Raw genomic sequence first — 12,451 nt, 5'->3', positions numbered from 1 at the left:
AGAGTAACAACAATCATATATTTTTATTTTCCCTTTTCTTACCATTTCTTCAATGTCAATTACTGAGCTTGTATGAATTAGAAGGTCCTTAATAATAGACCCTCAGTCTTTATGAAGCAAGGGATATTATCAGCTTCATCTACATCTTATTTATTAAAAATTAATAGGCACTTTATGACTAGTGATGTATACTTTTTAATATTTTTAAAGTTAAAGTATGCCTATTTATTTTTAAAAAGATATTAATTTAAAAGATAAGGTGAAAATTTGCAAGAGTAGTTAATTTTAAGCAAAGGCTTTATTTTTAACTGAAATATGTTGTGCATTTTTGTTTGGGTTTTAAAAGCCAGATAAAGGCATTCATATAAATATGAATTTGTGACCTAGTAACGGATTTTTTGCCTCAGGTCATTTTCTTTAGTATTGAATATTCATAAATTAAGTGTAACAAAATATCTCTTTCTTGTAGGCCAAGATGAGAAGTTCATCCTGGTGGACCAAGTTTTTCGCTCAGATTAACTTAGAAGAGAATGAATCTGCTTCTAAGAAGTTTGAACAAGCTTCAACAAAGGGCTCATATGAACCAAAATGCCAGATATTCCACCTAAAGTCCCTCCCTTGATTCCTGGATATGATTACATTTGTAGCATTGCAGCTCCTGATAGCTGCGTCTCGCTTCATTTTTCATCAGAAACACACTACTTCTATAAAGGTAATTTAATTCTTTGAACCATAGATGATGGTGTATCACTTATGTTTGTTTCCTGTAATAGCTTTATTCTTTAAAATGGCATTTAGCTAAGTTATCAGTTGAATTAGGTGAGCTGTAAGGAAAGTGGCGTTGATTTTTGTATTTAAAGTTATAAGTTTCTTTTTTTCCCCCTTGAGATATAAATTAAATCTCATTATATTTGTCTGAATAATCTAGCAAAAAGAAAGGATTTTCTTCAGTTTACGTTCTCTGCTCCATTGCTGTTTATAAAATGTTGAATAATCAGATCTTGGTACTTGTGGCTTTTAGCATCTCACTTCAGTGTAGATTACACACAGGTTGGTGCAATAGATTAGATTGGGAATTCACTTGAAGAGATAGTTCTCTTCATTTTTCTTTTTTAAAGGGGGGAAAAAAAAGATTAAGTAGCGGTATCATGGGCTTGAATTCATGATTAATGGTACTTTATATTTATAACTATATATTATGATATTATGACACGTACAATATTAATTGACTCTCTATGTAGTTCTCTTAATTTTCCACTTTTTTTAATAATAATGTTCAAATATACTTGAATAAATCGAGAGTAGCCTTTCAGTTGATGTGCTATATACACATTCACATTAGATTCGGAAGTTCCACTTTAAAGATTCTAGTTCCTTTATTCTTTTGATGAGAAGACTAACAATTCAAATTCTTATATATGCCCACTAAGAACGTATATGGATATGTAAAAGCAAAATGGTTTATTTTGTATACATAATTATATAAAAATTTATACACATTTATTTATGGCTGGTCAGATGAGCAGTGCAATAACATTTAACTTAAATCATTTATTGTTGTTATTTTGAACATGAGTATATCATTAAGGGAGTTTATGTGTATTATTAATTTCCTATTAATATACTAACGCCTAAGGGAGCACATATGACATTTCGTTCGGGAAGAGAAATGATGGTTTGGCCGTTTGGTCTTCATTCGTAAATAAAATAAAAAATATAAGAAAAATTAAGCTTGATGAATATAAAAATGAAATGAAGAGATACCATCTCAAACCCAATTTGGTAGAATGTTAATCCTGCGATGGAATAATAAGTAATTTGTTTTATCGTAATATGTAAGTGCAGAATCACTCCACTCGGTGCTGGAGCTTGAAAGAAAAATTTTGGAACAAAAAATTTAACATAAAAATTAATAATAATATTTATATTAAAAAACATAATAATATTTTGAGTTTTTAGTAACTTGAAATTTTTTATAATTAAATCAGAACTAAACATTTTAGTCATTTCTTGTTTTTTAATATTGTCTTCATTACTTTTATTGCTGAAATTGATCGCTCTATAGTAACGGTAGAAATTGAAAGAGTTAATATCAGACGAATTAATCTATCAATCAAGTAATACATTTTTTATTTTTTTGTTTCTGCTAAACATCTACACAATTAATGAATTGTTGATAAATTCTTCATTTCTGAATGCTGACGAGCATCAAGAATAAAATGCTGAAGTTGAAGAAGCAAATTAATTTTCTCTTGTTCAATAAAGTCTTTGGGATAGTAGCTGTCAACAAGAGTAAAAATCTTAGTAGATCCATTGCTTGGTCATTAAATATGCTATTAACTCTTATAATTGCTTATCAATTGTGACTAAAAATATCTCAACGGTAAAATAATGCTCAACTGTAATATGATCTTTTTGGTGACGCAGGCGTCCTTGCCTTGCAACATAAGAAGCAGTTAAATCAGAAATTAGAATATCAATCTTGCTCACAAAATGATTTTACATTTTTTAATAATTCCTCCATCTGTCATCTCTCATGTTTTGGATAAGTATTTTATAGAATGAACTAGTTGCACATTATTAACTATGCTTGAGACTATTTTGTAAAGTTTGACAAAGAATATCAGTTATTCCCATAAGGCCATAATATCTTTCATCGAATATAAGATCAATACAAATTCAAATGAGGTCAGGTATTGTAAGCACTATCTACATCACCACGCTGAGAATAAGTTGATCTATCAACAATAATTTTTTGAAAATTCAAATGAGTTCGTATAACCTCATCTCTTTGGGTTGGGTAATATTGCCAAATTTGAAGCCATAGTCTCGTTCCAAAGAATTAAAGTCAAACTCATCATATGCAACTCTTTGAACCTTTGAAGGTTGTATCTCACTTTTTTTGTGATTCAGTAAAGTAGAAGAACTATCTCCAGGTGTTGATATTGTAGAAGTTATATGTTCTCCTTCTTTAATATTAGCCTTTCTCTTAAAAAATGCATCAATTTTTTGAATTTTCATCATTATTTTATATAAAAATTTGAATATATATCTTGTAAAATATGTAAAAAAGAAGTTAGAAGGATAAATATTAAAATTTATAAAATTTATTGAATTTTTTATTAATTTATATAAATATAATAATATCAATACTTATTGAATATTTTAATATTTTTTGTCATATAAAAAATTAAATTAAATAAACAGTAAAATTTTTATTTGATTTGATTGTTAGATGATCTTTTTTTATAACGACGATTTTTATCTTTTATTTTAATAGATGATCTTTTTTTATTCTTATATTTTTTTTGTTAGATAATTTTTTTATTTGATTTAATTTTATATTTTAATTTTGATGTGTTGTGAAAATCAATAAAGACTCACTCAATTCAATCCAAAAAAATTGAATCTAAGTGCTTTAAATTATAGTAAAATATTTTAACCAATTAAACTATTTTTTATTTTTTAAAAAAATACTACTACTAATTTTGTTATAAAAAATTTAAAAGGATCATGGCCCTATTCTCTCAACTAAACTAATTCCATTTGGGCCAAATAAGTGCATCAAATGAATGAAATGAAAACACGCCAATAAAATAATAAACATTCCAAAAGAGAAAATTATTATAACACTACGATTTTATTTCAACAATGCTTTAATCTTTACAGACTTCAAAAAGCATTAATGTTGTATTTATTTTACAGGAATTAAGATGATTATATATTTGATTTAAGTAAGAACTTGTATAGTAAAAGAAACTTGAATGTAAATTGAAATGAAAAGGATAAGAACATTAATCAGACAACTTGTAAACCGTTTTATCTCCTAAGAGCTTTAATTTTTCGATTGGAACACCTTGTAGTAAGGTTCTTGACTTCAAGCCTTCAATCAATCTTGTCATTAACCTTTAAAATACTTGCCAAATCTTTTCTTGTAGAAATCTAACTATAAAATAATTTCTGGACAAACCCATTTAACTAAAGAAATTTATTTTAGTACAACACTTGAATGATTTAGGTGGTAAAGGTGGTGTAGCAGTTGGTTGTGTGCTACAAAAGAAAATAACACTTGCCTCGAGTAGGTTAGATTAATCACATAACTCAGGGTGTGAACGCTTGGAAACTATGATATATTGGAGATAATTAGATAAATATGGCTAGGACTTTGCTAAATTATATTCATATCTTGCTAAATTGACCACAATCTAATCATTAGATAAGCTGTAATATTAGGACTGTCAAACGAGTTAATCCAGTTAATTTAGACTCAATCCATTAAGTCTGTAGGTTAAATGGGTTGGACCGTTTAAGTCCATTTTATTTGTGGGTCATAATTTTTTAACTCGAACTGTTTATAGTCAATACGATAGATTAAACGGGCCAATCCGTTATCTTTTTTATTTTATTTTTTGAAAAATATTTTAATAAAAATATCACTTTTAAGTCAAAAAACTTTTAAAAAATAATATTATTTTTTAGTTGATGGGTCGAATTTTCGGATCGAGTCGAGAGAATTATCGGCTGAAAGTGCTATTTTTTTTGGAAAAATGTAAAAAAAAAAAATAAACGGGCCACCCGTTTAGCCCATAGGTTAACCCGTTTAATCCGTCATTTTTTTTGTATTAATTAGACTCAATCTGTTTAGCCCAAAATTTAAATAGACTTAATTTTACCGGTAAAATCTGCCTATTTAAATGAGTAAACTGACTAATTCGATGAATTTAATTCATTTGAACGACCCTATTATTGCATAAGGAAATTGATGTTGTATGTATAACTTTTTGTGTTGGATAATGAATTCTTACATAAAAAATATGGCGTGAATTAAATAGATGATATATTAAAATAAACGATGTCCTCTTATTTCATGGAAATTAAAGCATATTACTACTATCTCTTCCGTAGCTTCATTTGTGTTCATATTCATGGTGTAAATAAATTGCTTCTCATGCATCTTAATGGAAAAATTCAGCTAAAAATTAAAAAGTATTGTAAAAACGTTAGTTAAAGAAGCTAAAATAAAAAATAAAAACTAAAATCAAACAAATGCTTATATTTCCTATTCACAAGTCCTATTTATAATGACATTAAAAAAGTTCATCCTTAAATTTTTTTATTGAATAAAAAGTGTTATCTTATTTATTAATAAATTTTAATTTTATATTTATTATATTTTATATTAATAATTTAAATTTAAAATTTAAAATTAAAATATTTTTATTTTTTCTTATTTTTTTAATAATAAATTAATTTTTAAAAGATACGACACTTTTTAATTTTTTCGGAAGACGTTATCATTCATCTTATAAATATTCTTAAATTTCTTTTATTGGTACGTCAAATTTCAAAATGTCAAATTGCTATGAAAATTGAAACGACAACTATTTCTTTTTTTTTTTCTTTCAGAAAATGACAACTTTTAATTTTAACGCCAGAAACTGAGAATTGAGAGTTTAAAAAACACACGAAAGGCCATCTAACCCAATTCGGTATACTTCCATCACTGGGGGCCCACACCACCGAAAGCCAACACGGAAGAAGTTTCCCTCCTAATTTTGTTAATGAAAATTTGCGTGAAGCTAATTTTACGTAAATTTAATAGTTAAAATTTATTAAATAATTTAATTGATTTAACTAAATTTTTATAAATCTTACTACACAAGTAGGCACAAGATTATTGCCTTAAATTATGCCACATGGAACTTGTTACGGATCCGGCCCACGGATCCCAAACCTAGGACCAAACCCGAAACCCGGCTTACCGGGTTTACCCGTTTCATCTCTCTAGAAGGCCCCGTATCGGCCCTCTAACCAACTTTTGAATTTAAACGCACCCATTATCTTAGCCAAACAAGATAAAGATAAGATAACCACCATCATCTATAAATAGAGGACCCGAGTCCCTCCAGGTAATGATCCATTCCTCACACCTTATACCTCTTAGATCCATTCTGACTTGAGCGTCGGAGTGTCTTTGCAGGTACCTCCCCTCCGCTCCATCTGGGCCATCCAACATCCGATCCAACTCGCAGGTTCTCGATCCTCCTCTCAACTCGTATCAGAAGCATTCTGTACATTGGCGCCGTCTGTGGGGACCTGCTACAATCAGACCGGATGGAGGACATCCCGGAGGATAACCCATCGAGCCAGGACGACTCCCAACTGCGTCGTCCGGTCTCAGAACACCGTGAAGCCATAAACCAAGCAAAAATAGCAAGCACCATCCACCACGCAAACGAGCACGTCACGACGGACCCACAACATCCCGAGAAAGCCAGGGACAAAGCGGCACAAATCATCCAGGATCTCTGTCTCCGGGTCCAAGAACTTGAAGGCAAACTAAACAACAGAGAAAAACACAATAACGAGCACGGAAGCCATGCAACTTCCAGGTCAAGATCCCACCGCGGCAGATCGTCAACCCGGCAACGCAATAGGAGAGATGATCGCAGCGCCTCGCGCAACCGCCGACACGAGAAATCCCCTGAGCAACGATACGACAAAAAACACCATCGCAGCGCCTCTCGGGATCTAAATCGTCAACACGATTCAGACGAAGACCGGAGATACCGAAGCACCAAACGCACGAGAAGCGACCACACCATAATGGGAGCTACACCCTTTACGGAAGGAATCTTAAGAGCAAAACTCCCCAGGGGATTTGACAAACCCACCGACATGAAATACGACGGAACTAAAGACCCTCAAGAGCACCTAACAGCCTTCGAAGCCAGAATGAACTTAGAAGGAGCATCCGACGCAGTCCGATGCAGAGCCTTCCCGGTAACCCTTGCCGGACCAGCGATCAAATGGTTCAACGCCCTCCCGAACGGATCCATAACTAGCTTCCACGACATCACAAGAAAATTCATGGCCCAGTTCACAACCCGAATCACCAAGGCTAAACACCCCCATCAGCCTATTAGGGGTCACATAAAAGCAAGAAGAATCCACAAGAAAATACCTTGACCGCTTCAACGACGAATGCTTGACGATCGACGGACTCACGGACTCCGTCGCTAGCCTCTGCCTAACTAACGGGCTCATGAATGAAGACTTTCGCAAACATCTCACCACCAAACCGGTATGGACCATGCACGAAATCCAGAACGTCGCCAAAGATTACATCAACGACGAGGAAGTCAGCCAGGTCGTCGCTGCCAACAAACGAGGAGGTCAGCCAGGTCGTCGCGGCCAACAAACGGCAACACGTCGGCAACCAACACGGCAACCCGACTCCTCGTCATAATGTACCAGCCAAAGAAACCCAACGAGACCACATTAAACCGACCCACCGACCACCAAGAATAGGAAAGTTCTCCAATTACACCCCCCTAACAGCACCAATTACGGAGGTATACCACCAAATAGCAGATCGAGGCATCATCCCCAGGGCCCGACCACTCAAGGAAAGGACAGGAGGAAACAAAGCCCTCTACTGCGACTACCACCGCGGATATGGCCACAAAACTCATGATTGTTACGATCTTAAAGACGCCCTTGAACAGGCCATACGGGACGGCAAACTCCCAGAGTTCGTCAAAATCATCAGAGAACCAAGGCGCGCCGACAGAGACAAATCGCCAGAAAGAGAAGGACGCAACCCAAGAACTCAAAAACCGCCCAGGGAAAACACAGAAGAAGATCCAACCATCATAGTGAACGTCATCACGGGCAAGGACGTGCCAAATAAGTCAAAACTAACAATGACAAAATAAGAACCTAAAAACACCACTACCAAACCCAAACGTCTTAAACCACCACTACAATCAAGGTAAAAACGGCGGTGCTCAGCCCCTTCCCCGAACCCAACAAAAACACCAGACGCGGCAAAACAGATAGCAAAAACAAAACAGGCATGCACAAGCAAATATGAAAGGAAAAAGGCAAAAAATACCAACCTGGTGAAATTGAAGAAAGCTTGAGAAGAAGGCTTGAAGACAACAGAACGGCACTAGGGAGCAAAAAACCAACGAAGAGTTCTCCAGAAAATGAACGGTTCCTTTTTCTTTGGAAAAAAGAAAAAACTGACGAGGGAAATAAAAACCAAAGCAAACGGTTTCAAAAAGAAAGCGAAAAGACGTAACTGACCCTGAGAGCAATGAAAACTCACGGGGGCAAAAAGGAGAAAAACCCCTCCACAATAAATGCCCCCTCGGAAAAGCAAACTAAACAATTGCACCTCAAAAGACGCAACAAAGCGCAGCAAGACACGGAAAGGTCACATCAAGACCAAAACAAAATCGAGGAGCCGACCTCATCACCAAACGAGCACTCGACCAACGCCAAAAACGTAAAAGAAACGGCTCGAACTCCTAGCGACAAACCGAAGACATTCGCTCTCTCGCTACGGGGGCAACTGTTACGGATCCGGCCCACGGATCCCAAACCTAGGACCAAACCCGAAACCCGGCTTACCGGGTTTACCCGTTTCATCTCTCTAGAAGGCCCCGTATCGGCCCTCTAACCAACTTTTGAATTTAAACGCACCCCTTATCTTAGCCAGACAAGATAAAGATAAGATAACCACCATCATCTATAAATAGAGGACCCGAGTCCCTCCAGGTAATGATCCATTCCTCACACCTTATACCTCTTAGATCCATTCTGACTTGAGCGTCGGAGTGTCTTTGCAGGTACCTCCCCTCCGCTCCATCTGGGCCATCCAACATCCGATCCAACTCGCAGGTTCCCGATCCTCCTCTCAACTCGTATCAGAAGCATTTTGTACAGAACTATAATGGATGATGGAACCTAGCATAATTAAATTTCTTTTCTTTTTTTTAATTTGATAGTATGACACAATTATTAATTCATTCATGACATTAAATCACAAAAAAAATCATTCATGACATTTTGTTTTTTTTTCTTTTTTTCTTGTTTGGATATTGTATTTTAAAAATATTGGTTATCTACTTTTTACAATTTAAAAAAATTTAGAGACAGTCTTTTTAGGGCAATTTACACATATAAAATGATTAAAGAAAACGTTAACGCAAATATAACATTGACAATTTCCAGACGCAAATGCAACAAACGCAACTATATATAATCCACTACATCCTGCAGCGGAACTTAATTGCACGTAATCCGCTATTGGGTATCGCGAATTACGTTGAGGGCGGGGTTACTCATAAACCGCTACACCCTGTAGCGATTTATGACCAAATGGCTTTTATACATAATCCGCTACACCCTGTAGCGGATTATGAGTATAGTGGTATTTATATGTTAGGGTTAAAAATTCATGATGCCAAATGCACGAATTGATACAAAATATAATTGTCATTCGCATTAACTCGTACAAAAATAATACAGGTATAACTACATAACTAATACAGATATAACTATCACAAGTCGTTAACCCTAACATAAAATAAATAAGTCATAATTCATACATGGATAATTGTCAGAAATTAAGAGAGTCGGACGTTACTGCTGGTCACCGTCAACATCATGATCGCCTCCGAATGGACCAAGTAGGTGCGAGCCTGTGCCACACGAGTCGGACGCCTAACCCTAGCCGCTCGCCGATCTCCCGGCGGAGCCTCCTGTGCCCCAACTCCAAATGCAGATGGTGGCGTCCTCCCCATCCCGAACCAAGTGTCGTACGGGCTGCCTGCGGGCTCATTCAAGTCGACCGGGAGCTGGGTCTCAAGAACCTGGGTCTCAAGCATATCTGCTGGCTGTGGCCTATATTCCGTAGGGTCTGAAGGGCCGCTTGGAATCGAGCTCTGGTACTGATGAACGTCGTCACCCCATATGAACTCACCAAAATCCGCATAGAACTGGGGTCCACACAACTGATCGTCGAAATCCATGGTGAAAGAAGTGGTAGCAAGATCGGCTAACAGCTGTGTGCTACACCCAGGTAGTACCTGAGAGCTAGATACGTGGGTAAAAGGTGTACCACCCATACTAGCCTCCGCGGTGCCACCAGCATGAGTGTCTATAGGGTGCTGACGAGACGATCCTGCCTCGTCATCGTGGTGGACGGGAGGTGCTCCTCCACCACGAGCAGCCCGTCATCTAGCAGAAGATCGACGAAGGCGATGATATCCCTGGCCTCCGTCATCACCACCAATCTGCTCCTCCTGCATCATGTCGTATAGCCAGCGCCAGTCGCGATCAGTGGCAAGTGTACCAATGCATCGTCTCTGCTCCAAACGTCTGTTATTCGGCATATCGGACGCTGGAACTCTAGTCAGTGCCTGCGACGACCTTCTGAGTATAGCATTGTCCGGAACCTGGGTCGGCCTGGGGTCGGCGAAAGCAACTCCTGGTGACAGAATCCTATGTGCAACACGGTGCTACTAGTCCAGGTACTCAGGGGATGGACCATGATCAGGAACTCTCTGGACACTCAACACAGAACAAAGTCGCTCGTCCCAATGCTGATGCCATGTCCTATAGTAAGTCGGGAACCATCTATCTCCACCCCTGCCGTCCTTACTATGAAGATACTCTATGTTGAGCGCTGGGTCAGGCAAATGCTGTATGCCCCCTAGCTGTAGGAAGACCCTGTCAACCTGATGCCACTCAATAACTGCAAAGTAGATCAGGCTGGTGACAGCCCGCCATATCCGGCTGTTCGCCAAGTTGGTGACGTTTCTGTTCGCCACCCTGCACATGCATCGGTACAGCCACGCCAATGCAGCGGCGCCCTAGCTATAGCTGCCCATATCATCAAGTCTCGCCACAAAAGGTAGCCAGTGAATGTGGACTCGATTAGCACTCTTGTCCATGAACAACTATGTCGACAGAAGCATCATAATATACGTACGTGCATATATGCGCACGGTCTCCTCCGAAGCATCCGCTGGTAACACCCTGAACCGCTCATGAAACCATGTGAAGTGGACTGTGTATAACTTTTTCTTATCCGGCGGCGGAAGTTCACTAAATAACTCCTCGAACCACTCCCATGCCGGTCTAGCTCCCTCGATGTGCATGTGGAAGTCTGTCATGCACCCGGAAACAGCCTGGCCATCCACGGGCAGCCCGAGCTGGTATGCCACGTCCTGGAGCGTGATAGTAGACTCTCCGAATGGCATATGAAAAGTGTGGGTCTCAGGCCGCCACCTCTCAATAAATGCGCTGACCAGAGGTTCATCCAACCAGAACCAATGCGCGTTCAGCCTAGCCAGGTGGTACAACCCAGCCCTCTCTAAGTAAGGTATGATCCTATCATGTAACGACATATTCTGTTGCCTACGAACGTTATACACACATCGGGTTGGCTGCATTTTCAGAAATAAAGAACACCGACTTAATTTCTAACAATAACATCACCAACCAAACTATAGCTTGTATTTCTAGTCTTAAGCTACTTGGGTTTTGAAATTACTAATTTACCTCTCTACCTTGACTATTAAATGTTAGATGTCAAAGTTTATATTTCAAATTTTTATTTACAAACCAAAACCTAAACTAAGTCTCTATCTATCTAATTAATGAATTACTTCCTTAATATTGAATAAAATATACATTTATTAAAATAGTGTTTGGAAATACAGACACTTACCTCTGCATCGATGGTTCCGGCTACGTGAGCAACGCCGTCGAGCCGGTACAACCGCCGTTCATCCTCCATTCTTCCAAACTACTCAAATATTTTAAATTTTCTCTCCCTTCTCTCTACTTTCTCTCTCTAACTTTCTTTCCAAAATAACTCAAATGATTTTCGCTACAGCCTCACGCGGTATATATAGACAAACCACTATACTCATAATCCGTTACAGGGTGTAGGGTGTAACGGATTATGCATAAAAACCATTTGGTCATAAACCGCTCCAGGGTGAAACGGTTTATGAGTAACTCCGTCCTCAACGTAATTCGCGATACCCTGTAGCGGATTACGTGCAATTAAATTCCGCTACAGAACGTAGCGGATTATATATAATTGCGTTTGTTACATTTGCGTCTGAAAATTACCAATGTTGTATTTGCGTAAATATTTTCTTCAATAATTTTATATGTATAAATTGCCCGTCTTTTTAACATAATACATCATGTATATTATCTCTTTCTGATAATTTTGATTTTTGACATATCACTAGGTGACTTGTACTCGTTTGTTTTTTTGACATAATTAAACTTATAAATTAATTTATATAAAAATTAACTATTAATTCGATATCTAAAAAAATCATCTGTTGAAAAAAAAATCTTTAGGAGATATTATCAAAAAATAATTTTTAAATAATTTAAAAATAAAAATAATCAATAAATATGATATTTTTTGTAAATATAAAAAATTATATTAGTATAAATATTTAATTCAATCATGATTTCTATTAAATAAATTTACTATTGGGTAACATATTTAGCTCATAACAATTAAATTAAACTCTTAAAATTATAAATGATCAATTAAAAATCATAATTAATTATTAGATAATTGAAATATTTTTTATTTATCAAAGAAAAAAAGACAAGAAAAATGAAACCA

The 12,451-nt window shown here is 36.7% G+C and overlaps 2 protein-coding genes across 2 annotated transcripts in view; one reads left to right on the top strand and one right to left on the bottom strand.

Moving 5' to 3' along the window:
• Positions 1–955, top strand: part of LOC107495863 (probable pectin methylesterase CGR2) — a gene marked incomplete in the record, with an annotated part of 3,829 nt that extends 2,874 nt beyond the window's left edge. Inside the window, 1 exon segment of the mRNA XM_016117071.3 lies at positions 470–955. Coding sequence (XP_015972557.1) covers positions 470–622 — 153 coding nt within the window.
• Positions 956–10,751: 9,796 nt separating this feature from the next.
• LOC107495677 (serine/threonine-protein phosphatase 7 long form homolog) lies at positions 10,752–11,593 on the bottom strand. Its single transcript, XM_016116849.1, has 2 exons — positions 11,525–11,593; positions 10,752–11,240 (listed from the first exon to the last, which is right to left on the bottom strand). Exons 1-2 carry the CDS (start codon positions 11,591–11,593, stop codon positions 10,752–10,754), a joined length of 558 nt encoding a protein of 185 aa, XP_015972335.1.
• Between the last annotated feature and the right edge of the window lie 858 nt (positions 11,594–12,451).

The sequence above is a fragment of the Arachis duranensis genome, chromosome 6 (genome assembly GCF_000817695.3).
Source record: "Arachis duranensis cultivar V14167 chromosome 6, aradu.V14167.gnm2.J7QH, whole genome shotgun sequence".
Classification (NCBI taxonomy): Eukaryota; Viridiplantae; Streptophyta; class Magnoliopsida; order Fabales; family Fabaceae; genus Arachis; species Arachis duranensis.
This window is presented reverse-complemented; position numbering and strand designations above follow the sequence as displayed.